Source organism: Mytilus californianus, unplaced genomic scaffold (assembly GCF_021869535.1).
Source record: "Mytilus californianus isolate M0D057914Y unplaced genomic scaffold, xbMytCali1.0.p SCAF_11, whole genome shotgun sequence".
NCBI lineage: Eukaryota > Metazoa > Mollusca > Bivalvia > Mytilida > Mytilidae > Mytilus > Mytilus californianus.
Genome location: NW_026262593.1, coordinates 61,521,094 through 61,548,032, shown reverse-complemented (window position 1 = coordinate 61,548,032; position 26,939 = coordinate 61,521,094). Strand labels below are relative to the sequence as shown.

General features: G+C 30.9%; 1 protein-coding gene across 2 annotated transcripts; it reads left to right on the top strand.

Annotated features, from left to right (window-relative positions):
- The first annotated feature begins 1,606 nt into the window (after window positions 1-1,606).
- LOC127720463 (transient receptor potential cation channel subfamily M member-like 2) lies at window positions 1,607-24,702 on the top strand. 2 transcript variants are annotated; one of them, XM_052227047.1, is made up of 13 exons: window positions 1,607-1,637; window positions 3,630-3,761; window positions 6,321-6,566; window positions 8,910-9,084; window positions 10,271-10,430; window positions 11,969-12,246; window positions 13,754-13,835; window positions 15,408-15,441; window positions 15,940-16,017; window positions 17,245-17,298; window positions 18,076-18,129; window positions 20,600-20,738; window positions 21,583-24,702. In XM_052227047.1, exons 1-13 carry the CDS (start codon window positions 1,617-1,619, stop codon window positions 21,606-21,608), a joined length of 1,479 nt encoding a protein of 492 aa, XP_052083007.1. In that variant the 5' UTR covers window positions 1,607-1,616; the 3' UTR covers window positions 21,609-24,702. The 2 variants fall into 2 exon arrangements, with proteins under 2 accessions (XP_052083007.1, XP_052083008.1); XM_052227048.1 differs by lacking the exons at window positions 1,607-1,637; window positions 3,630-3,761; window positions 6,321-6,566; window positions 8,910-9,084; window positions 10,271-10,430 and having other exon boundaries at window positions 10,932-12,246.
- Window positions 24,703-26,939: the final 2,237 nt, after the last annotated feature.

The following is a 26,939-nucleotide window of genomic DNA, read 5'->3' as shown; positions in this document are numbered from 1 at the left end:
ATGTGATGTTGTCGTCTTTGGTGTTGTTTTTGACATTGCTATAAAAGCGGGAGGTTTGGCTTGCCACAAAACCAGGTTCAACCCACCATGTTTTTCTTAAAATGTTCTGTACCAAGTCAGGAAAATGGCCTTTGTTATATTATAGTTCGTTTCTGTGTGTATTACATTTTAATGTTGTGTTTTTGTTGTGTCGTTGTTCTCCTCTTATATTTGATGCGTTTCCTTCAGTTTTAGTTTGTAACCCGGATTTGTTTTTATCTCTATCGATTTATGAGTTTCGAACAGTGGTATACTACTGTTGCCTTTATTTATATGATCAAACCTGTCTTAACAGTCACTTCGTTTCAGCGGTCACATGTTTTTGCGACTACTTTGCGACACTCCCAAATGTTTTCTCCATATAATTTAACTCATTTCAGCGATCACCTGTCTGACACAGTCAGCGATTACCTATATTAAGCACGACATTGTCATTTCAACTACATATGTTAAGTATCGTAATCAAATGAGAATCGGAACCCGTTTGCAACCAAGATATCTTAATAGGAGGTGAATTAGTGAATTATTCGTGTTCTATTCCTTTCAGTTTCCATTGGAAACAGTATCACCGACTTATTTCTCCTCAAATATAAACGTATTTGAAAAGTTTTCTTCAAATTCATAACGCCAGTATCCGCCATTTTTTTTATTTCACAGCTCCAAGAACGACACCTCTGGCATTTAAAAACACTTACACAATTTGCCGCAATAACGGCTACTGGCTTTGTCGGAATATGAATTTTGTGGAACCTCTATTAGAAAGTAACATCTCTCGAGAGGTCACTTTTAATACTAACAATTATTGACTGCTTAATATTACCAAGATGTCTGCATAAGAGTTCTCGGTTAATTTCCAACTAAAATAGTTGGCAGCAAAGCAAAACTCGACGTGGAAGAGCATTTACAACCCAAAACATCCGAAAATTATACAACAGAAAATCTTGTAATTGAGGATGAACTGTATACTAAACATACATCAATATTGGAACACATTGACTAAACAATGCTGTCGGCTTTAAGTTAGAGTACCAACATTTTGTTTTTCAAAATACTTCAAAAAATGAAACATACCAAAGGGATAGTCAAACTCATAAGTCAAAAATGAACTGACAATGCCATGGTAAAAATTAAAAAACGACCAAAAGACAAACAACAATTTACAAAACAAAACATAAATAAATAAAAACTTAGCAACACGAACCCCACAAAAAACTTGGGTTGATCTCAGCGGCTCCGAAAATGTAGGCATATCCTGCTCCACATGTTGTCCGTCGTGTTAAACACGTAAGTACACACTCGGTGAACAGACTTTTTGGGTAGGTAACAACCGAGGAAAAGAGAATTGCAGTTTGTCAATGGAAACATATCCGTCGTCATCTATGAAACAGATCTTCCATAACGTTCAACTACTAAGTATCTGGTGATGGCTTCGAAACATTTTCGAAGTATTACTTCAACTTCACAACTTGGAATAGCTTTCTTGTACACAGCAACCCTCTTTCAAAGAAAACTTGATGAAAATCTATCACACAAAATTATATATTTTCAGGTTATATAAGAAGTACAAACTGCCATTCATGAAAGTTTGCATTCATTTGGTAAGTTGTATTACATTTAACGGTCATGGCGCAACATGTTTAAGAAAATTCAATATTTCATAATGTAGATTAAGACGACAAATAATATTTGAGTATCATCTGTTTATACTATTATCAGATTTTAAAGTTCATATCAATAGAAAAAACATATTTCAAATGCCATATTTGCATATATAGGTATAACTTACATATGAGGACAAATCAAGCATTCCTAAAACAATGACAGTAGGAATACTATCATATTTATGATTCTCTGTTATTTCTGATGCTGCAAAACTAACGCATTACCATTTGTGCATGCCTCTTTTTTGTTTACCTTATGTTGATAAATTTGATTAAATATGTTCGCTGTAATGACATGAATGATGACATACAATTATGCATGCTCTCCTGTTACAAAAAATTATGCAGATATTAAACAACAATTTTTTCTGTTTTTTTAAATAAAATGAATTTGTTCGCCTAAACATGTTAACCTATTAAAGGAGCACTACATGTAGCTACGATATATATAAAAAATATAAAATATGACTTTTTTGGGTTCACTCATTAATGAAAGTGAAATAGTGAAATAATATACCGCTTTTAGCAGCCAGTATGGTTCAATTTTGTCAAAATAAGCTAAGAAACAATGATGATGAATTACTCACTTGCAACTTGAACTTCAATTTAACCCCTTAGCTAGAGATGGATACCGCATGCATTGTGCGTGTTCAATTTTTTAAAGGAAAAGAATGTCAACATTGAAAGTGAAACAAAGGTAAATCATTTGATTGACTAATTCGATCCACAAAAAATCATTCTTCTACAGGTAAAAACGATGATTAACATATATTTTTAATCTATAATATGAAATTAAACAGACCTAGAAAAACCCAAATGCACGAGTCTGATATCTATTTATATCTATATGTATGTTTATATCGCTTATATGGTAATCGGATGTTTTCGGAAGTCAACTCGGCAGTTAATTAGATGGCGTATAGACTAAAATACACACGAAACGAAGATACATATTATCGAGCCCATGCCCGGTATATTGTTTATTTTAGACTTTTTATTATTTGGATAAATCTTTTACATTGTTTTAAATCAAATATGAGAATTTGAGTCAAATCGGTGACCATGAATTTGACATCTAGTGCCCCTTTAATTACGTCCATGTAAATTTGGTGTATGCTACTATTATGTTCAATTGTGATGTGTATTGCAATATATTGTAATGGTGAATAAAATCTAATAATAGGATTTTTTTCAAATAAACTATAATCAAAACGTTGTCATGGAAGACGTATATAACTTTATAATTATTGGTTTCGAAGGAAAGTATTGTTTTGACAATCGCAGCGGTTTATATATATTAGAAAGTTTGAGGGATGTTTTACTCATTAATATGTGCATTTATTGTGAATTTACTGTTCATAAAGTGTTGCTTTTCTCCAATTTCAGATGTATTTCTATCCCAAGCATAAATTAAAATTATTCATATTTGGCATAAATTTTCGGAAATTTTTTATTTTAAAACTGTTCAGTTTTGTATTTGATTCGATCTGCCAACTGTTCACATAACCGTGTCACTGAGGAGTCCTATGTAGATGAAACGCGCTTCTGGTGTAACAAATTATAAATCTGGTATTTCTGATGCATGTTTCGATACATGCAAGTTAAATGTATAATTTGTTCTGAATAATTTTGAGAGAAACACATGTTGATGGGATCAGGTTTGTTTGTTATAACTAGTACAAATTTGCCAATCAAAATAAATTTAATACATATACATAATAATTTAGACGGAAACAGATAAGAAATCCTAGTTTTAAATTTATACAAATCAGTGGGTTTAAAACAATCAGAAAACAAGAACATTGTTCTATTACTACTCTGAAAGGTTTGTTCGTCATCAGCATTTTTTGCTTCATCAATAAAAAATTAAAATCGTTTTAAGTAAACAATTTTGATGACTCATTATTTATTCAATATATATTTTCACAGGTTGGATTCTTGTGTCTTCTTTTTGCTTATGCATACATGCTATTGTTTGACTACAGAGAAAATGGAATATCATACACAGACTATTTCATAATCACTTGGATGGTGAGCTTTTTCTTGGACGAAACCAAACAGGTATTCAATTATCATAACAACATAAAGTTTGTGTTCTGTTTGTTTTAGATATGAAAGTAGGTTTTTCTGCTATAACATATAGTGGTAACGCTGTATTGAATAGTTATATATATATTATCAATAAGATGTCTGTAAGTGCAGATGAATCTTCCATGAATTCTACCTAAGACAAGTAATTAATCTTTCTTGTATGTTTGTCATTAGTTTGTGATGTGTATACAACGGATTGACAAACAACGAAGATTATAATTTACTTGTTTTATAAATGTGTGACCGTATATTTACCACCGTCATTTCAGCACGTATATGAACAATTTTCAGCAATAATAGTACTATCTCAGTAATTCTTAGTTTTCTGAGGACGATACTTTGTCCTATGTCTCTCAAAGTACTTACAGAAACTGTCAATTCCTTTCCAGCGGATTTTTAAAGGTTGTTATTACGCTAGTTTTTATGACCCCGATCCATGGAGGCTGAACACTGTTTATCAAAAAACAACAAATCAGAATATCCTGTAATTTGGTATCAGACTTGATGTGAGAATTTTATACTGAGTGATGCTTTTTTAAGTCCATCTCTTCTCAACTAGCCAGTTAACCGAAAACTTAAATATTCTAACACATAATGTCAATTTAATCTATTTTCGTCGCATGGAACTAACAGTAGTCTTCTAGTAATTGCATATCAGGCTTAATGTGATCATGCGTTACTGTGTGATGCATTTTTTTTCGGATTTATCGCTCATCAACTCCATTTCTAATTGTCTACAGCCTGATCATTTGGTCTAATGATAGTTGTTACATTGGTAATCCATATTTTCCAATTCTCATACTACAGCTCACTATCGAGTATACCGTGGTCTTGAAAATGAAACAGTTGCTTTATTGGTTTATATAAAAGGTTTTAAAAATTTCTCCTGTGGCGATTAAAATAACATTATTCACACTTTTGTTAATTCACTAATTTCCGTTTACTAGATAACAAACTATAAACTTGAAGTGACAGCCCATGTACTTTGTAAGACGTCTGCAGTAGTAATATGCAATTAAGTATTCAGTGTGTTTAAGTGTATTCATCAGATTGGTGAGGTATTTACCTGTACAGCAAGTTAACTTGAATCCAGTCATTTTGACCGGTCAAAGTTAATCTACGATAGGTTTTAAGACTTCTCCAACCGGTCCTAAGACCAAAATCAAGTTAACTTAAAAAGCCGACTTGGTCTTATGACTGTTTTATGACAGCCGAAGACGTTATTTTTTAGAAAGTTCTGTTACTGTCGTTAACTTCGAAACAATTATGAAATGGGTTAACTTCGACCTTGACAACTACGATTGCATCAGATTTGTTTTAATGTTAATTTGTGACCTGGACCACTTTACATCGATAGATCAAATATTTTACAATATCTGTGTCTCTTGATGAATAAAAAATATCTTCCAGGTCTGCATTTTAACAAACACAACTCAGTTAAAATCAAACAGGTAACGTATATTGTATTTTTAATAAATATCTAATTGTTCGAGTCATTCAAATTCAAAATGAAATGTTTAGGGTGTGACCCGTACGTAGATTGTATAAAAAATACCGGATAAATGAAAGCATTAATATTGTACAATTACTTAAATGTTATGGTCGGTTTTAATCCGAAGTGTCCACATTTCTCCTTTTTATTTAAAAAACTGAACCGCCGATTTGAGTGCCACCATTTTCTCTTTTTATTCAAAATACTGAGACGTCACTAAAAATCAGTAGTTTCATATCGTAATGAGGATGGTTTGTAAAACAAAAATATTTGCCCCCATCACCCAACACTGAACATATTTGTACTTTATAATGAAAAGTTATGGCGGTATCATGCAGCGGTAAATATGACTGCCGAAATCGTCGAGAGGCCTAAACCAGTTCCTGCAAATTACAACACCTTATATTTACAGGCACTATATACCTTTCGTTTGATTATTTCCGCGAAGATATAATAGTAAATCCAAGGCAAGCAAAACGAATTACGATGCAAAAATCCATGTAATGCATACAGAATATATACAAAGTGTATCAAGGAAGAGACTGTAAAAAACGGGGAACGGGGCAATTTAAACAGTGTTGTTATTATACCATCATTTACATTAATTTTTCCAATGCATTGGATTACCTTTTTATTCGCCTTCGAATTAACGAAACGAAAAAAAAAAGAAATGTTAATGACTAAAGAGAATAGCATTTTCTATACTGGAAAATAGAACAATACGATTATCGTTTATATGATCTAAGGTCCGGTCTATATGATATTTGTTAAACACGATGATCTTTCAAAAGCAAACCTGCCCTTAGTACTGGTCAGACCCTTACCTATTTTCAGGACGGTCAAAAGCAGCTGAATCGATTAGACATGTCCACAGGTCTGGTCTATAGCAAACATGTCAATAGGTCTGCAGCAGTCACAAAAAAAAGATCTAGGTTAATTTGGAAAGCGGTTAAAAAGTTTGTTCCATGTTAACCTTTTTACATGTTAGGACTGCATCCATATGTTCTTGATTAATTCAGTCGTGTTATATTTTTAAGCATATTGTATCAATTATAAGAAACAAATGGAAAAGTTACGCTAATGACTGGTGGAATCGGTTAGACTGGTTATCAATATTGGTATATACCCTTGGAATGTGTCTGAAGTTTGGCGAAAGACGAATTCAACAAGATGCATCGAAAGTCTCATTAGTAGTAGCTTTTATACTTCTGTGCATACGGATCTTAAATCTGTTTTGTATGTCAGAGATTCTTGGTCCCAAGTTAGTCATGATTCGCAAAATGGTATGTACAAATATAATAACAATTCACTTATAATTTTTTTCAGTTTAACTACAATACAGGTGAACATATCAACCATGTCAACTCATAATTACTTTATATAGATTTATTTTGGAAACTTAGAAAAAATATAATTTTCATACAAAAAATGCAGAAAAAGTAAACGGATCAAAATAACACGAGGAGAATCAAATAAAAAGTATAATTTGACAAAAGAAAAAAATGAAGCAATATAACCTTAAGCATGTTAAGTATGAAGAAGATTAATCAATGCCTGTTCTGTCATTGTATTGGTGAACATTCTGTCTGTTACAAAAGGCAATAGTTTAATTAGTATGTCATACTCTTAATCGTTTTAGTACAGAACATTATATTAATACTAAATTAATTATATAACCGTGATTATCAATTGTATATTAAATAATTCAAATTCACGTATTGAAAGCGAAAAAGAAGCATTAACAGAGTTTCTTAAGACCCGATACATTAACGGTAAGTTCATGAAGCGTGAAATTGGTCCTGAGAATTTGATGTTTTTAAACAGACCAAAATACTATAAATTTTACAAAACAATAGTTGTGATATAACTATTTATACCAACTAACTTCTTTCTATCACGTCACTTTAAAACTGACGAGGAAATGACCCCTCAGGTATGCATTATTTGTGTTGTAATATATGCTTTGGAGCAATTTTTCAAAAAATCAGTCCATTATGAGTTTTCTTTGTGTAACGCATATATTACCACCAGTCCAATTTGAACTTGAATTCAGTATATATCGACAAAAGATGAAAGTTGTTCTGTGACGAATGTCAAGTTTAAACATTTAACATGTTTAAAGCAGGAAAAGGGTTATTTAAAATAGTATGGTACTCGAACTGCTGTCAAATAGATATAAACGAATTTTTTTAGCTTTCTATGCGGTATGGGGTTTGCCCGTTTTTGCCCGTACGGTAACCTAAAGATGTTAAACTGTACACCATATGGTTTCTGGTGAACAGTGTCCTCATGGGCAATCATACTTTATCTCCTTATTTTTATATAAAGTCGAAGACCCTAGCTGCATCACTTATGAAAGGGATAAGCGTGTATACATCGAATGATATACCAGGCGTTATATGCGAAGATATATAGTGAAAGAGTAGAATATACCCTTAACTGTGAATAACCTTTGAGGGAATTAATCTTTAGAAAGCGTTCGATTGCAATCAAAACATAAATTTTAAGCTGTTTTCAAAGTTCCTTGATAGAAATTAATCAAATCAACGTAACTATTATTTTTTCAGAACCATGTTAATCATACCCGCGAATGTTTTATTTTGCATATTTGTCTAAGATAAAATAATATTTGAAACGAAACTTTTTATCACAATGTCTTTACTTTTCTTCATGTTATCGACATTGTTATCATATGTAATTGCATACATCTTCTAAAAAAAATTTCATTGTGTTGTCATGAAATCAAGAAAGGTAAAATAAAAAAGGAGATTTTTTGACTAAAATTTAAAAGCTCTGCTTCTGATACGAAACATATACATTTACTGTATATTGTGGTATACGAGTGAGTAAATTGTCATATTGTATCGTAAGTATCAACCAATGGTCACGTAGTTCAATTATAAATTCATCTGACCAGATAATGTTGCAGAAGAGTCGTTTTATGATTTAATCTTTCAAATGCAGAATATATCTTGAATACTGCACCAACAATATGTTCTAAGTGAAAATAACTCAGTTGATTTGATTATTTTAAAGGTTGGTACAGTTTTTTTTTGGTCCCCTTTGCTATATAAAGGGCACTGTATAGTGATCCATTTCTCTTTTAATTTCTGAATGCATTCTAAAAGCATATCTTTGTATATTTATTTTGCTGGTTATGTTTTTAAGTTAACTCTCCACTCAATTTTTTTCAACCTGGAGCCGGAAGGACCTTCGTTGACTACACTATATACTTATCCTATAGTTAAACGGGTTTACCAACACTAGACTAAAATAGATTTGTCTCTTTTAATTTCATTAAATTTTCAAAAAATTTTTTACTATGACCTGTTGACAAAAACATAAAAATTTCAAGAAATTTTAACCACACAATTTACAGGAAAAATTCCATTGGAAAAATAGCAGTTTGAGACAGACACTAATTATGATCGCTTGATTTCTCTTAACTAATAGTATGTGATTAAAACTTTCAGCTGATTTTAAAAGAGTTAACTCCCTTTGGTATATATTCTGTTACCCCTTAAATTGTAAGATAGAAACTATATTTTACATAAGTATGAACATAAAATGTACATGTTTTGTTTACATCCCAAGATATCGTAAAGATGGTTTCTTTTTTTTTTTAGTTTTCAGATACAGGTGCCTTCATGGCCATCATGACAGTGATTATGATGTGTTATAATATATCTTTTCACGCACTTTTATATACTAACTCTGAGTTTAGCTGGTCACAGATGGAAAAGATCACTCAAAATGGATACTGGATGTTATTTGGTGAACTGAATTTGGATGGGGAAAAATGTAAACAAATATGATTCTACTGCAAGCTTACAACTTATATTTTTCAATTTTGAATCAGTAATGCCAATATCGCATCTCACACAACATCTCATTTTATTTATTTGCAACAGAATATAAGTTGAATTCTTTTAAACGAATAAAACAGTCACTATATCAATGTTCAAATTTAAATTAAACCATATCACTTCACATCAGTAGCTCGTATTAAACATATTTTCGTCATACTTTTATGCGTTATATATGAAAATCAGAAAAATACAAGTTTTGTATAAATAATAACTCTAATAACAACAAAAAATTAGGCATTCTTACTAGAATTCTTGCATTTTGTTGGAATATATAATTGTTTGACTTTCTATACAAAAAACACAGGTAGATTAACACATTAAATAACTACAGTACCATTCATATATGAAAATCAGAAAAATACAAGTTTTGTATAAATAATAACTCTAATAACAACAAAAAATTAGGCATTCTTACTAGAATTCTTGCATTTTGTTGGAATATATAATTGTTTGACTTTCTATACAAAAAAAACACAGGTAGATTAACACATTAAATAACTACAGTACCATTCATATATGAAAATCAGAAAAATACAAGTTTTGTATAAATAATAACTCTAATAACAACAAAAAATTAGGCATTCTTACTAGAATTCTTGCATTTTGTTGGAATATATAATTGTTTGACTTTCTATACAAAAAAACACAGGTAGATTAACACATTAAATAACTACAGTACCATTCATATATGAAAATCAAAAAAAATACAAGTTTTGTATAAATAATAACTCTAATAACAACAAAAAATTAGGCATTCTTCCTAGAATTCTTGCATTTTGTTGGAATATATAATTGTTTGACTTTCTATACAAAAAAACACAGGTAGATTAACACATTAAATAACTACAGTACCATTCATATATAGCTAGGGAAAGGTCAATAAATTCGGCATATAAAAATAATCTTAATAAATAGAAAAATAACCTTACATTTGTTGTCATTTGTTGACTTGAAATTGAATTTACCAGTAATATGTACATTAATGAATAAAAGTACATTCATGCAACGTAAACGTTCAATTTAACACCAAATATAGCATCATTATTTTATATCCAATACTGAAGAAGTTCTATCAAACATTCATATTTCCACTGTAAAGTCATATTAATATATTCCAGTAACTGTACCAGACTGTACATTCAACAGAACTTTGTTTGATTCTGGGGCCTTGCAACGATGTCCCTCACAGTTTGGGTTACAACTTGTGCCTTACTTGAAAGCTTTCTATGGATTGATAGCTGTAATATTATTGCTTAACTTGCTTATAGCAATGTACAGGTATATAATGTCATTAATAATACAATGAGGTATTTGTATGAAATGATATCATTACACTCTCCTAGCTGTTATTTACATAAGCTTGCAATCTTTGGACATTGTAAATATTAGTATTATAATAATCTATGATTATGCTGGCGGTAATTTATTAAGTTCTTCTCGCGTTGCAAATACTCAATATTTTCACAACTGAAGTGTGTATGTGTGTGGTTTATCAATTTACGCTTTAAAACGTATTCATTTTGCGGTTGTGTTTATGATGTATGTTCTACATGAATCGGTGCGTCTCAAGCTTTTTATTTACCTGGGTCTTTGGCGCCTATATTCATGTCATGCTGAGGGTTTCGGGTATGAAATAAACATATTTTTAAGAACTTGATTCGATTGAATACAAAATGTATACATTATCAAATCAACAATAATCAATGTATAACAACTGATTCTGCAACTGGGAAAATAATGAGCCAGTGCTAAGACGTTTCCCCTTATTTTAGCTTCAAAAATTGATAATGATTGGCCTGTAACATTGTTTTAAATATATTATCCAGTATGGATGAGTTTCCCCTAGTTTAAACCTTAACAATTGATAAGGCTTAGCGTTTAGTATTGTCCGTACATTAAGATCAACCACTGTGACATCAAGTTGCTATTGAAATAACAAAGACACATAGTCTCGGCCAAGTAATTCGTGATTGTAACAGTTAAACTTTATTTTCTGTCGTTTTTAGTTTGTTTTTTTCTCCACCGTTTGGAGCAATTTTTGTGTCAGGAGCACGCCACTGTTAATGATGACGACCGAAAAAAAGTTATCATGCACGTGCGTAACGCATCTTTTGAAATATTTAAACGCCTTTAGATGGAACAAAGAATATGTCAATGTTGATAAATGGAAATTTTACAATTGGAAAGCTAAAATCATCTCGTTTGTTTGTCATTTATAAATCATCAATCTGTGTAAATAACAAGACAATATCAATATATGAAGCATACTCTAAATGTCGGTATTATTATTTATTCCAAGTTCACTGTGATATATAAGTTACAATCATTCACCGAAAGTTTAAAAAAAAAAAAAAAAAAAAAAAAAGATGCTTTGTCTTTTAGTTTTGATAATGATTATAACAAATCTGCTTCATATGAGTACTAAACCGGTAGGTCTGTATGTGTGCACATGTACTATCCATTGGAATACTGACTGCTTGTTTATATACATATTATATTATCCAACACATATCATGAATATGTTGTAGATAGAAAATAATTCATTTTAATGACATTGTCCTTGTTGTATTTAATTGTGTTGTTACTCTCTGAGTAAACACAACTGCAGTTTAAATAAATATAGATAAATCATGAGCGGGCGCTGTTACATAACTGCCTTCGATGATTACTTTGATCAATCCACAAACATGAAAAGTAATTATGTAACATACATTGTTATATATTATTTATGTTTACACGTATGGAAATAGCATTGGGGAGAAGTAAATATTTATCATATACAACACTTTATTCAGTTGATTTTGAATTTTTTCAAGTAATACATTTAAAGAAGTCCACGAAGAAGCGGAGTTTTATTGGTCACAGCTACAGAACGACTTTCTTGAGGAATACAGTGTAAAAACGATATTTCCAATACATGTCCAGTTACTTGTTTTACCGGTGGTCATCATCCATGCCTTCATATGGTTTTGTTGTCCTTATCTTGGTGGAAAATTGTATGAAAAATTTCGCAGAGATGAAGAAGTTGATTATGGTCGGAGAGACGACGTTAAAGACGAAACAACTTTAAATCGTGGTCCTATGTTTGTAAGAGGTAAACGTTTGTCTAATATGATGTCTTAGTACTAATGTATTGTGTCGTTTTCTGTCATATTCAAAATGTAGATGTAATGTCTATTACTATGTCAGATTAAATAAGAAAACACCACATTCAGGGTTTATGGAAATATTACCCGGTTGTAAGAGGTTCAGGTAGCAAAACACAATGCCCTTCTTAATGTTTTTCTTTTAATTTTTGATAAGGTTGATACTTCTTGGTAAACGAAATTCAACAATATACTTCATAATTGTTCCAGAGATCACGATTCTGATTTTATCAACTCTTTAAAGGCTTTAGAACATGTAGAATCAAAAACAATTTTTGCAGTTTTTTCTTGAGGGCAGTTTCCTTTAACATAATCCGCAAGTGATTTATTTATGTAAACATGATTTTATTATTTTCGTTTTCCTTGTTCGATATTCAAGAAAAAGTTTGATCTATTGACCTCATATTGAGGCATCAACGTTGAAAGATGATTGACATACTTCATTTGTCTTTTGTGATGCCACATACTAAATGTGTCTTTCCATAAAGAAGTGTTTGTGCTTTGTCTATCTTCTTTTCTTGGATGATGGCGATGGCATATTGATTTTGTCTTTACATCTGTAAAACTTTCTGAAAAACTATTATATTCTTGATTATGGCCGTTCATGATTAACAGAATGATGTACATACTATTTTTCTGTCGGAGGAGACATCATGTTGAACTGTTTTTGTCTAAGGTTTCCCCGATTCCTGCTTCATCGACTGGCAATTGTCATATAGATAATTGTTTTCATATCCATATATATGTGCGATGAAGTTGTAGAGTTGACACATATAAACACACATATGCTGATGATATATTGCTGTAACTTAATTGGTTAACATAATTAAGATATTCAAAAGACAACCAAGATGGTCAAGATATTCTATCCATGCGACTTACATGAGTTCGACATACAATACAATGCTACAACCTTATATATGGCCTAGAGAAAATGCATAACAAGACTAGCAAAAGTTTTGTTTGAAATACTGTAAAAGAGAGGCGATAGATACCAGAGGGACATTCAAACTCATAAGTCGAAAATAAACTGACAACGCCATGCCTAAAAAAGAAAAGGATCAAAAGACAAATAATAGTACACAAAACACAACACAGAATACTAAAGACTGAGCAACACGAACCCCACCAAAAACTGGGGGTGATCTCAGGTGCTCCAGAAGGGTAAGCAGATCCTGCTCCACATGTGGCATCCGTTGTATGCGTGTTGCTCATTGTTAATACAAACCCGGTTGACCTAATAGTCTGTGTTGCTAGTCAGAGTCACATTGTCACCGAAGCATGGGTTCACATTTTGCAGAGGGAAAATGTGGTCAAAATGAAACAAATGAAAATTATAGGTTATCTATCTAGCCATCCCTGTGCAATCCAATTATATTCGATAGGGAAAGTCTGTTGTAAAGTTTTGAAATATATCTACGTTTATATACATACATATTATCTATTTGATTTCAGTTTTCCTGTATAATACAAATTTTGATTTGAAGCTAAAATCAACGAATGAAGCCGAGGGAAATGGTGCTATGAAAGCAAAAGGGTAATATCTTTAACGATATATGTTTTCTGGTCCTAGCATATCAAGTTTATTCATTGCTTCTTTAAGATGATGGCAAATAAAGGCAACAGTAGTATACCGCTGTTCAATAGTCATAAATCGATTTAACTGAAACAAATCCGGGTCAAAAACAAAACCCGGGGTAACACATCAACTATAAGAGGAAAACAACGGAACAACAGAAACACTGAACTGCTACAAAACAAACGCCAACATACACAGAAACGGACTATTTGATAACAGCTGCCATATTCCTGACTTGTAACCTGGATTTGTTTTCTCTCAATAGATTTATGACTTTTAAATACCGGTATACTACTGTTGCCTTTATTTCGTACAGGACATTTTAATAACAAATGGTGCGTTGAACCTGGTTTTATGGCTAGCCAAACCTCCCACTTATATGGCAATGTTAAAAATACCGCTAAAATGACAACATTACGTTCAATACTTATGATTTGATAAAATACTTGTAGATCTGTAATATTCGTATGTGTAGAAAAATTCAAATATCTTCCGAACAAAAGCTGATATAGAACTATAGAAATATTATCAACGATTTCCTTGAAAATAAGTAAAGGATTGAAGTAATTAAATAAATAATTTTGTTTGAGAGAATTACCGTCGTTAAAATTACTTAGTGATTTGTCGTACTGAAATGTGCAAGTAATGAATGATATTAATTGTCCTGTATGAAAAGAACTTTTAACATGTCTATGAACTTAATTCAGTTGATCCTGAAAGCTCTTACACTAGTATTTCTGGAAACTACTAATGATCGTCAATACTTCAAATCTACGAAATAACCTGCATAGAACATTAGGTGTGTATATGATGCACTCTGATTTGTATGTTTTGCGGAAAGAGGGTTAGTTATGAAAAGCAACATAACAAGCAGTACAGAGAATCATACTAAAAAAGAAATCAAAGTAGATTTGAATCCAGGAGCAACTTTAGAAAAAGACAAGATACCAGATTACCTCGATTTGCATACTAAAGCATTGCCACAGGTGTCAAATGATCTATTTACAATCCAAGAGCAACTGAGATCACCAAAATGTAGTGACTCTTATACCGGTGTTTGTCTTTTCGTAGTTGTTGTTGCAACGGAGTTGTCAGTTTCCTTTACTACTTCTGCATATGTTTTTTTATTTGGTTTTCTTCGTGAATGAGTTTTTAATAAGGTTATAAAACCAGGTTTAATCCACCATTTTCTACATAAGGAAATCCCTGTACCAAGTCAAGAATATGACAGTTGTCTTTCATTCGTTTAATGTTTTTGAGCTTTTGACTTTGGCATTTGATAAGGGTCTTTCCGTATTGAATTTCCCTTGGAGTTTTGTATTTTTTTTTAACTTATTATGATTCGTATTCCTGCTTGGAATCATTTTCATAATAACGGAACCAATTTTCACTTTGATATATGTATCTAATAGGACGATAATTTGAACAATAAGAAATTGATATATTTCATCACCTTGTCCGCCAAAAAGAATGATTGAGATGAGTTATAATGCCATGCTCGTATATTTAATCATAGCTTGTCAATTACAGGGAAATAGACATCATGGAAACTGACAGAATAACGGTAAATTTTGATATATACTTTATAACACTCGGTGTCAGAATTTACCCAATTAGATATAAGTGAAGCGTGTTGTGTTCCTAAATTTTAAATGATTGCATTATGAAATAGAGAGAGAGATATACTTTATATATGAAATAAGGTAGCTAATTTGCGATGGCATATTCGATTAATAAGCACAACTTTTCAACGATCTATGTAGATTTGTTTGGTATATCTGCAGTAGATTTAAATAACATGAATAGCCTGTTCGTCGGAATCACCTCTAATAAATTAAGTGTTTTCTGTTTGTCTTTTGTCATGTGCTTTTCTTGCAGCGCGTGTTGCATTGATGTTGTTAAATAACAATGCACCCTTTGACTATAAACTGGTGAATTGTTTTAGCTCTTCTGTTTCTATTCGGTAAAGTTTTTTGATTTGCATTTATTAATTTATATCATACTTTGAACACAACAAAAATAATCTATTTCACGATATAATGGTGTGCATTATTTTTAACAGAAGCTTCAGGCTCAATTGGATTCCAATAGCTTCAAGCTAGAACAGCTTAACGAGAGAAACGATAAACGAAATCAAAAGGTAAGTAAGATGATATCGAATTTACGGAAAAAAAACATAACCCATAGCTGTTTTCTAACGATAAATAACAAATATATCCTGACCAGTAAAATATTGTAGCCTGGTTGTTATCTGGATTCTATGCGATCATTACTTAATTTATATTCAAAACTGGATGATGTGTCCACTAACTACATGAAATTAAGATAATTAATGGATAATATGCAGATGAATAATATTTTAAAGACAGACGTGTTATGTTATATTTGTATTTCTCTAACCAATAAATTGTGAACTTTGATTTATTAAAAAAATAATGCATCCTTGAACATAATGACATGGTTATTTAAATTCACTTACAATACCTTATAATTCAGATAAGGCTTTAATTTTGAAAAGACATCAACACAATAGTTTAAGTTAGAGATACAATTTCCGGTCTCATGGTTTCTTTTTCAAGAATCAACGCTTATCCATTGTATCTATAATACATACATCTGTTTGTTCAATATTTTGTAAATAAACTTATTACGTGTAGATTAGAGCTGGCGATAATTTATTTTCAAATTGTCATTTATGTCTTATTATGTACCAATTTATTTCTGATGAAAATGTAAAGAAACTTTAGGATTGACCTACATTTCTTTTGACCTAAATTTACTTTTAAATTCTTATTTGAATCGGGTTTTTTAACGCAAACCTTTTTTGTACAAACAAAAGTACCAATTCGAAACCTTTTGTTAACCATATCTAGTACAATACCGTCCTGGTGACGTCAACTATTAATTAAGTTACATATGTTCAGTAAAAGAGTGTTGAAAGATGCGAGAGGGATAGCCAAACTCATGAGTCCAAAACGATGTGATAATGCAATGGCAAAAAACTAAAAGTTGTATACAAGACATAACACAGAACACTTAAAACTGAGCAACACAAACCCCACCAAAAACCAGGACTGATCTCAGCTGTTCCGGAAGGGTAAGCAGATCCTGCTCCACATCTGACACCTATGTGTATTTAGTTTCCTACGATAAGAATGTCCTTACATCTATCACATTAGTACAAATAAACGAACCAAGCTCTATGCTATTTAGATGACTATATCTTTATGTTTAATTCCAAAACATTTCACGAACAATTCTTTGTTCTTTTACATATTGAAATGCTTTACAATAGGTTTTAGGCAAGCATGTGTCTCATTGATAATTATGCCACATCTTCATATTGTATATGTATTTGTCGTTTTAGTTATGGAACAAACAGAAAGATATGGATAAATATTTGAGGGATATGAAGATAGTGGTTCGTAATCATTTGTATATTTTTAAGTAAAAACAATTATTTTTGGCATAGTCACCACATATATATATATATTTATGTACGCACCAAAGCAGTTGAAATGTAAAATAAAAAAAAATATTACACATGAACATTCCGAAAAGTTGTGCCCAATGCGCATACGGCTTAGGCAATCTTTAATTTAGTGTTTCGAATATTTCTATATTTTATAAACAGTATATATATAGAAAATGAATATAGAAATGATATTTCAGGCAAACACAAAAGTGCAGAACTGTCCATTGAAAATGAGACGCAACTTTGAGCAATCAACAGTCATTTGATCAATTATTAATTACATTTTTGAAGCCTTGAACAATGTTTCACTGTTCACCTTTTTGTAGCAACAAATGGTGTTGTTTTCTTCTGTCATCATATAAAGCCTTTATTTCAACTGAAAGAGAGACGTATGGTTTAGCTTCGAAACCAATTAAAAAATGTATTAAAGCAAAAATTGTTAGACGTTATGAAGCAAGTTGTATTTTTGTTGGAACGTAAAAATATTGAAAACTGTTATTTCAGTTATATTTCGATGCTAAAACCAGCCTCATTATCGGATTATACTGGCAAATCGCTTAAAAAACTCAGCTAGTGTCTATCGTTTGGTTTTACTGTCGGTGTTTTTAAAAGATACTTTGTGGTTAGAAATACTTCGGTTAAACATTTGCTCAACACTGTCTAGATACATATGATATTTCTTAAATATAACTTAAACAATTTTGTGCATTTTTATCATATCAGATAATGACCAGACTGAAAGGTATGCATGGTAGTTTGGGAAGAATAGAGAAGGAGGTTAGTAATAACATATACTTGATTATAAACAAAATAAGTAACTACCTTCTACCCATCATTCACAAAAGTAATTACTCACAGTTTATGACTTTTTCTTTTAATTGTTGTTCTTCATGAATACCAAAATTTGACTCAAGGCATTATTATATGAAAATATCATCAGGAATTTTCACGATTTTCATTTGCACGGAAACATAGCATACTGTGGAAATCTAAATTTATTTAAATCAGCTGGTCACAATGACATCCAATAAGTTAATTATGATATTTCATTGATGTAATTCAATCCTTCACATTATGGAATGATGGCGGTCTAAAAACATATGTTAAATTTTTCTCCTGATGTTGACCGAGATGGATGATTTCAAACTAAAATCTATGACAACCGTTATTAATCCAACTTTAAAATTGTCAACTTTTCATTGTTTTGCAATCAAATATCCATTTCACCATAAATCCATTACGGTTGTGTGTGTTCATCCAATACTGCATTTACATGGGTGTCCTCATGACACAAAAACTTTTCCAACAGAGTAATGCGAAACTATGACTGAAATCGACAAGTCTGATGGTCACCATTATGAGTTTTGACACACCGTCTTTATGTTTCAAATTACTAGTAGCGACATATGTCTTGTCGAAGATCTTTTTTTATACCAGCAGTGCCCGATCCAGATTGAAATTTGTTGGTTTAATATTATTTGTTCGTCATTTGAGTTGTATGCGCATTATCCACCTTACGATTTTATTAAGTTACACAAACAATCTTCTCTACCGTAAATTGGGATATATTAACCGAAGTAATTTTCTGATTATCGGTGCCTTAGACGAAAGTGTCAAAATGTAACACACCGAACAAATACATTGGCCTTAAAGATAAATTCAACATTTCGATAATCATAACAAAACATATTATGTGATCAATGACTTAAATCGTACAATAGATATAATCAAATCAGTAATGGTGTAGCAGTTTTATCAATAACCTTCTAACTTAATTGTCAGTTTAAAAATAAATGCATATAGATTTCTGTTAGAATATCGAATAAAAATTGATCTGATTTATTTTTTTTATTGATCTTTTTACCTTATTATCATAATGATGTTCGCCTTAACTAGTCACCAATAACCAATTGAACAATGCTTTCCGTTACGCTAAGTACAAATATGACACAAATGCCAACATTTTACAAACCAAACTTTAAGTACCAACCACTCTTTTAGTGAAAACCGCCAAATTAAATATAGATTAATTAGATATAAAACATACCAATGCATGATCATTTAATGCAACACTTTAATGAAAATAATCATTCAATTAGATTTAATCTTTATTTTAAATATGCAATCATGCTTTTCTACGATCTGTTTGATATGAAAACAGTGATTTTTTTTTTATTCATAATTGTCTCTTGAGGTAAAATTTTTGTTTCCATTTCCCATTTCCGACTATATTTCATATGAGGTCAAATTGTCTGAAAACAAAACGTTCTATCATAATCTTGGTTATTAAAGCAATAATTGTAAGTGATGGTTCTGCTAATACTTTCATGTGCTAACAATAAGCGCTGATGTCATTTATTATCATGCAAAATAGAATTTCCTGCCCTGTACTAAGTTAACACATAAGCTGCAGACATTCAAAGTTGTATCAGTTATGGACAGTATATGGATTACGTGACTGTTCAATGTATACTCATTTTAGCAATGTTTCGTCATTGAAAGATTTTTTTGTAGGGTATACGAAGAAGTGTATTACAATCATAGTTTCAGGAAAACACATTATACCTTTGACCAAAGAAAAACTAATGAAAAAAATAAGCAAAAATCAACAGAATATTATACACAAAACCTAGGTGCTTCGAGATGATAAGCAATTGATGCTCTATGAAATTTACGAATCGCGTGAAAAGTTATATTCGGTAAAATACTGGAGCCATTTCCATTGATACCAAGAAAGTAATGAGTTGCTGGAAAATATTAAGTGAAATATACAAATACTTCGTATAGACTAACTCGGTCAAATGGTTTTTATGCATATCACTATATGTGTAGGGCAAACTTATTTATATGACTCATTTTATACAAACGATGATATAACTTAACACGTTAATATAACTACAATTGGTCAAATGCTTGGTTTTTTTTTACATCACTTACAATGCCTTAGGTCATCAGCGGAAATAACGAAAACAGTTTCATTTGGTGTCATTCTGTCCATTTTTCTGGCCATATTCAAGATTTGAAAACAAAAACAAAAATTGATTTTTTCTTCTACAGATTTAACACATACTTATTTAACATGCCCAATGCGGTTATGTTTTAAAGATATGATTTAACATAACTTCAAGTAGATACATATATTATTAAAGAGCCACATCGAATTAAGATACTAGTTTGTAACTGTGTAGTGATACATGTAACGCAATTAACAATTCCAAATTTGTAAAGCTTAATTGTGTACTTTTAGGTATCAAATACCGCCAAAATTATAAAAGATGCAGACTTCACCTCGGATGAAGAGGAAGAGGAAAAGAAAAGTGATACCTCGACGTCAGATGAAGAGGATTCTGATGAATTGTCTAGTTCTGTGGATTTAGAACCATCACGTAAGAACAATAGTCCTAACATTTGGTTAAACAAGTTGTCATTTAAAAAGAATACTAAGTAAAACACCGTTGTGTTCAGAACTAAAGAACGGCAATACTGAATGATAAGAAGAACGTAAATATTGACAACGATTTTGATACTATCAAAGTAGGCACAGCCAGTTCATTAGCTATTATAATCGATTAAAAACAATCACGATTCGGTTGACCGTTTGGTTATGTTTGAGTCCCACATTTTATAGGATATGATCCACTCATCGTTTTTAAAATTAAATCCTCTTTTCATTCAGAGAGACATCATTGAAAGCGACTTATATATTTGTAATTTGTAGCACAGGTGCCACTTGTGAAATTATTCTTCTCCGATTCTTTGTGGGGTTTACATTAATAAAGTATGAGTTCCTTTACATCTAAATTTTTAATTGGATGTTTCTGCCAATTTTATACTGAATACATAATATTAAGACATTGGATTTGTTGATAAGAAGTCCAAAATACTGTTATAGTTTTATCGGAATTGGATCATTTGAAACTAAGAAATGTATCACCCTGATGCATTCCTCTGATTTCTTTTCAGAATTAGGTCATTCTTGTTATCATTTTATATTCTGTCATCGTTTCATTTTTTTTTAATAGGTTTTGGTTTTCAAATATTTTGGCTTAGATCATAGTTCAAGAAACTTTAATTTGTCGAAATGTACATCTAGCGCTGTGACATTGGTACCTTTAATGTGACCAATGAATATATTCCTTTTTGGATAGAAAGTGAACTGTTCATTGTTGTTAAGCATATATATATATATATATATATATGTTGTATGCAAAAGGTTCTTTTATTTTGCAGATGATCCAGATTGTAAAATGCAATAATCAGACAATAGAAAAGTTGTAGGCATGTTTGAACCAAAAATATTTTTTTGGAAACAGCAATATGGCCATTTGTACCATAACATATTGTATGTACTTGACCTCCGGAATAACACTGGAGTGATTGTCTACTATATGCCTATAATCATCTGTAGTGTCATAACTTATGTATTTACATTTGTAATAATTTAATTTTGGATTTAACACGTCTTCTGATTGGCTGAAAGTGTTTTGTCTATCAGCTCATTCGAAATAACATAAAATATGTGGTGCACACTTTTAAATAAACTGCTACGCGGTTTATTCAGTGTGCACCACATTTTTGATGTTATTTCTTCATACACAGAAAATACATTACAGTCATTCCTTATGTATGATTATGAATAAGATTTTTCTCGTGGTAATTTCCATGTATTTCTCACTGTTTTCAAATGAAGTTCAAAATAAACAAAAGTGCAGGTAACAACTTTATTGTGTTGTTTGTCAGATCATGGACATGCATTTTGTTTGCAAAACATCGAATTTCATAATAACAATAATTTTTATTCGATTAGATTTTAACTTTTTTTTCCTGTTATCAGTTTGCCGTAGAAACAGCGACGGTTTGACCAAAACAAATGCTTACGGTCACTTTAACGTATATAAACAAACAGCAAATAAACCTATATTCATCAAAATGTTTTTCAATTTCCCTTTTTATTTTAGAGTGTTGCTTTAACTAAAGAAAACGTCCCCTTACATAATTTTGTAATTGATAATATTCTTAATATTCTTAGTTGTGTTATACTGTACGCAAATGTTAAGCTATACTTTATTGTTTTTTTTATATATTTATTTAAAGTTATATCAAAATAATTGCGAATCTTACTGTCAAATGAATGTTTACAATGAAATTGACGTTTTTATCAACGTTTCTAGTAGGTTTTAGTTTTCAAATATTTTGTTATCATGCAATTCGTGATCAATGGATTATTATGCCCGAACATTTGAGGAGTATAAGTTAATTTTATCACGTATATATCATCACATCATCCTTTGGTAGATTGACTAAAGATATAAATGTTTTAAAAATAAAGTTGACACAGTTTAATGTTTTGAAAATGTGGTCTTTGGTACTTTCAAAAGTTTCAAAATATGACCTTAACTTTATGTTTTTCTCTTTTTTCTTTAGGGCTGGGGTGTTTTTATTTTTGTATATTTTTTATCATGTTGTTAAAACATGTGTAAAATGCTGACGGTTTTTATTTTAATAAATAGATTAATATACTAATAAAAATATGCTTAAAAGAAAATGATATCTTTAAGTTTGTCTGTCACCACTTAATAGTGATGTTTAAGCAAATGCAAAACACTGTTTGACTTTAACAATAAATTCAAAAGATTATTTGATTTTCAAATAAAATAGAAATGAACACATTAGCGAAGGGTCTCCACTTTGAGGATATTGGAAGCAAGCTTGTTGTAAGTATTTGGCAAGTAAAGGGTGAGACTGAAATCTGGTACATTTTACTATGCTAACTGGCTAATGTTAGTAAAATGATGTCTTTCCAAGCTTCAAATGTAATACAATAAATTGGTTGAATATTATTAAAATTAAAAGGAAAGATTGGTTCAATCCCTTATAACTATTACATATTCTATTAGGCAATTGACGTTGATGTATTACACCTGTTATCCAAATGTTACACTATTTGTCATGCTGTTTTTTTGTGTTTGTTTATTTTTTGTAAAAGAATATAAAACCTCATTGAACAATATTTTCTTAACTTAATTCTGAAGTTGATGTTAAAAGTTCCGTATCACTTGCCCGAACTGATTTTGGTAACTAAGGAATGATTTTGTTAATCAATTATCTGATGAAATATTCATATTTTATATTTACTTTTTATGTTTCTGTACAACTTTCTTGATTTTTTTGATTTTTTTCAAATAAAACAAATGTATTAAATATATAGTGCTATACATGTGCAGTTCTGATCAGTTATGATTCTACAACCTGTACCGATAGTGATTACTTATATTTTTCCATTGCATAAGGCCATGGGTTTCTCAGACTGTTTATGACGTCTATATACTAAATCCGTTGGATGTGTAGAGATTTATATTCTTAAGTCTTGGAGAACATGATTTGTTTGTTATAACATATTGTGTTATTTTATTAGTTATGTACTTTGTACCAATTTATTTGTTAAGCCATTTGTTTGAAATTGATTTTTACGGTGTTCTTGTTTTATGCTAGTACACTGCTGCCCCAGGTTAGTGGAAGGTTGAGCGCTAAAAAAAAAGGTCAACTCCACCACATCTTGTTTGTACCTGTCCCAAGGCAGGAGCCTGCAAGTCAGTGTTTGTCGTTACTTTATGTCTAACATAGTTGTTTTTCATAATTTGTCCTGCAATAAATTAGGCTGTTATTTTTCTCGTTTAAATAATTTTTGATTTGATTTTTTTTTATTTCGAAACATTTTTTAGAAGACTATACGTTTTTGGTTTTTGTTCATTCCCAAGGGCATGCAGTGACCAACAAAAAAGATTACATTTACGTTATTTCAACTCTGATGGATATTTGTCTCATTGACTATAAATTGTTTTCCATTCGTTTGATGTGTTTGAACTTTTGATTTTGACATTTGATAAGATTTCTGATTTGAATTTTCTTCGGAGTTCGGTATTTTTATTATTTTACTTTTCCTATCAACTCGCCTTAATGTTATAATGTTTAGGATTTTGTCATATTGTTTATCAAAACAATGTAGTTCAATTTATTTTATTTTTTTGCATTTGTCGTTAACTTATACAGTAATAATAATTCCGAGCATCGCATTTGAAACTTTACTAAAAAATGTTATAACATACCAGTATAATAGGAAACATTGACAATGTCAAATGTGATTTGTTGTCTCACGAATAAAATGAAATTATGAAATAATAGCGAATATGAGGTAGACATTTATTTATATTTTATTTTTTATTTCATCTTTATAAATGTGACGCTACATTGTACCTGCATACAATCATATTGAATGTTCATCTGTATCCCTTTTTATAGTTTATCTGTATACTCGCTTGTCAATGCTTTAATAAAGACGCTTCAAATTTATTTTGTCAGTCTTTTTAAGAACTATCAAGTATATAAGCTGTATAACAAAGTTAATTACATGACATATATTAGGTATATAACACGAAGTACTGAGAATTGCATAAACCTTTAAACTAGACTGTCATTAAATACTTTGACGAGTTTGCACCAGCGAAACTTCATTTCTTTCAAACAAACTTAAAAAGACCATCTTTTTTTTAAGATGTTATTCTTACCTCTTTCACATATGTTTAATACTGGCACCATGTCATATTAGTTACAGATGGTTACCGATATCAAATGAAAATAATTTGTAATTTCATCATGCTCCTCTTTATTGGGATGCAAAAACAGGAAAACAAATAATAAATCTCTTATAAATGAAGATCATTCCTTTTTTTGCCATGCTGGTGTCAGTTTCTCTTTGAACTATAAGTTTAGATATCCCTTTGACATCCTCTTTTTATAAGATCTTTGATAGTGTTTGTTGAATTCATTCACAACTCGTCTAGACTATGGGTGATTTGGAGTTTGGAGAGAAACGTTAATACTTTTGTAAAGGAAAAGCAACTTCTTGGTTCTTAACATATTTTATTGAGTATATATAACGGTCCTCGCAGGTGTCTTCTAATGATAAAAAAAAAATATTTGCTTAAATTAAACATCTGGTGTCAACAAAGAGTTTTATTTGAGCAAACCACTATATGGCAGCTAACTGAAAATCCGTCTGTTCTGCATTGATAACGCCTTTGGCATCTTCTGTCTATAATGGTTTACTTTTATAAATTGTAACTTGGATTGAGAGTTGTCTCATCGGCACTCATACCACATCTTCCTATATCTAAGTATATACAGTATGACAATCCGACAGATAGCAGAGAACAATACATAATGTAATGAAGGGACAATTGTTTCACAATACATGATTTAATTTTCAATGCCTGTTTCAGATAATTACACAGTTTAATAATAATTGATTTAGATTTTGTTTGAAGCATTTGCATTAACCATTTCCTGTTATATAATAGTGTTTGGGGACAACCGGAAATGAAGCTTAAGCACTAACTTAATGTTCCAACTAAAATCAAGATCATCAGTACTTTATTAGGTTATAAGTGTTTTGAATGAAAAGCTTTCAATTACAAAGGATTTGACGTATGTTAGATTGATTTCCAGTTGTCAAAGTCTTAGCCATGTGTTTTTATAAATAAGAAGATGTGGTATGAGTGCAATGAGGTAACTATCCATTCAAGTCACAAAGTGTAAAAAGTAAACAATCGTAGGTCAAAGTACAGCCTTCAACACGGAGCCTTGGCTCTCACCGAACAGCAAGCTATAAATGGGCCAAAAATGACTAGTGTAAAACAAATCAAACAGGAAAACCAACGGTCTAATCTATACAAGAAACGAGAAAGGTGAATTTTGTTTGTTTTCTTAACTTTGTTTTGTTTTGCAATATTGAATCATAGGGAAAAGGGAAACTGCGTATACACACAAAAATAGGTGAATTTTGTTTGTTTTCTTAACTTTGTTTTGCTTTGCAATATTGAATCATAGGGAAAAGGGAAACTGCGTATACACACAAAAATATGGAGGAAGCGAAGACTGGGATATACATTCATGTAAAGGAAAATTCTCTACATATAATTTTGTGATAATTGTTCCTCTGTATAAGTGTCGTTTATCGTAAACTAGAGGATTCACGGAACATCTATCTGGAACACATGCACACTTAATAAACGATGTGGGGTATATGCCAATGAGAGGCAGCAACCAACCGCACAGAATTTTTTTAGATATCTACAGAGGATTATTTGTTTGAGGAGTTTTTGTCCTCTTAAATATATCAATAGACAAGTGTCAATAGAATGTTTCAAGCTCTAAATCGCCCCAAGTTTTGAACGGTGTCAATATATTTAACATAGTATATCAAAGATCTGCCAAAAACACCAACACTATCATGCTTGTGAGTGATATAATTTTGAAAAGTGTTACCATCACTTCACTTAGTACACACACCACAACAACGACTCAGAATCTGTTTGTTTTATTGGATGATTTTTGAAAGTATCTTGTATGTAAAACAATTCATCTTATACTAAAACGAACTTTTGAGAAAATTTGAAAATATTTCATGCGTTAAGCGTTCTATGTACGATTTTTCTTCATATTGGCTTTATCAGTAAATCGAAATGGTCGACTTGTTTTGTATATAGTTTTACTGGTACTAATAATGTTCACATTGAATGAATGAATGA

Bases quoted from the DNA above. Each gene is read 5' to 3' on its own strand.
- LOC127720463 (XM_052227047.1), top strand. From the start codon at position 1,617: ATGAAAGTTTGCATTCATTTG. The intron at 15,442-15,939 runs GTAAATTTTGAT...TATTTTTAACAG, and splicing joins TGGAAACTGACAGAATAACG to AAGCTTCAGGCTCAATTGGA. The intron at 17,299-18,075 runs GTTCGTAATCAT...TTATCATATCAG, and splicing joins TGAGGGATATGAAGATAGTG to ATAATGACCAGACTGAAAGG.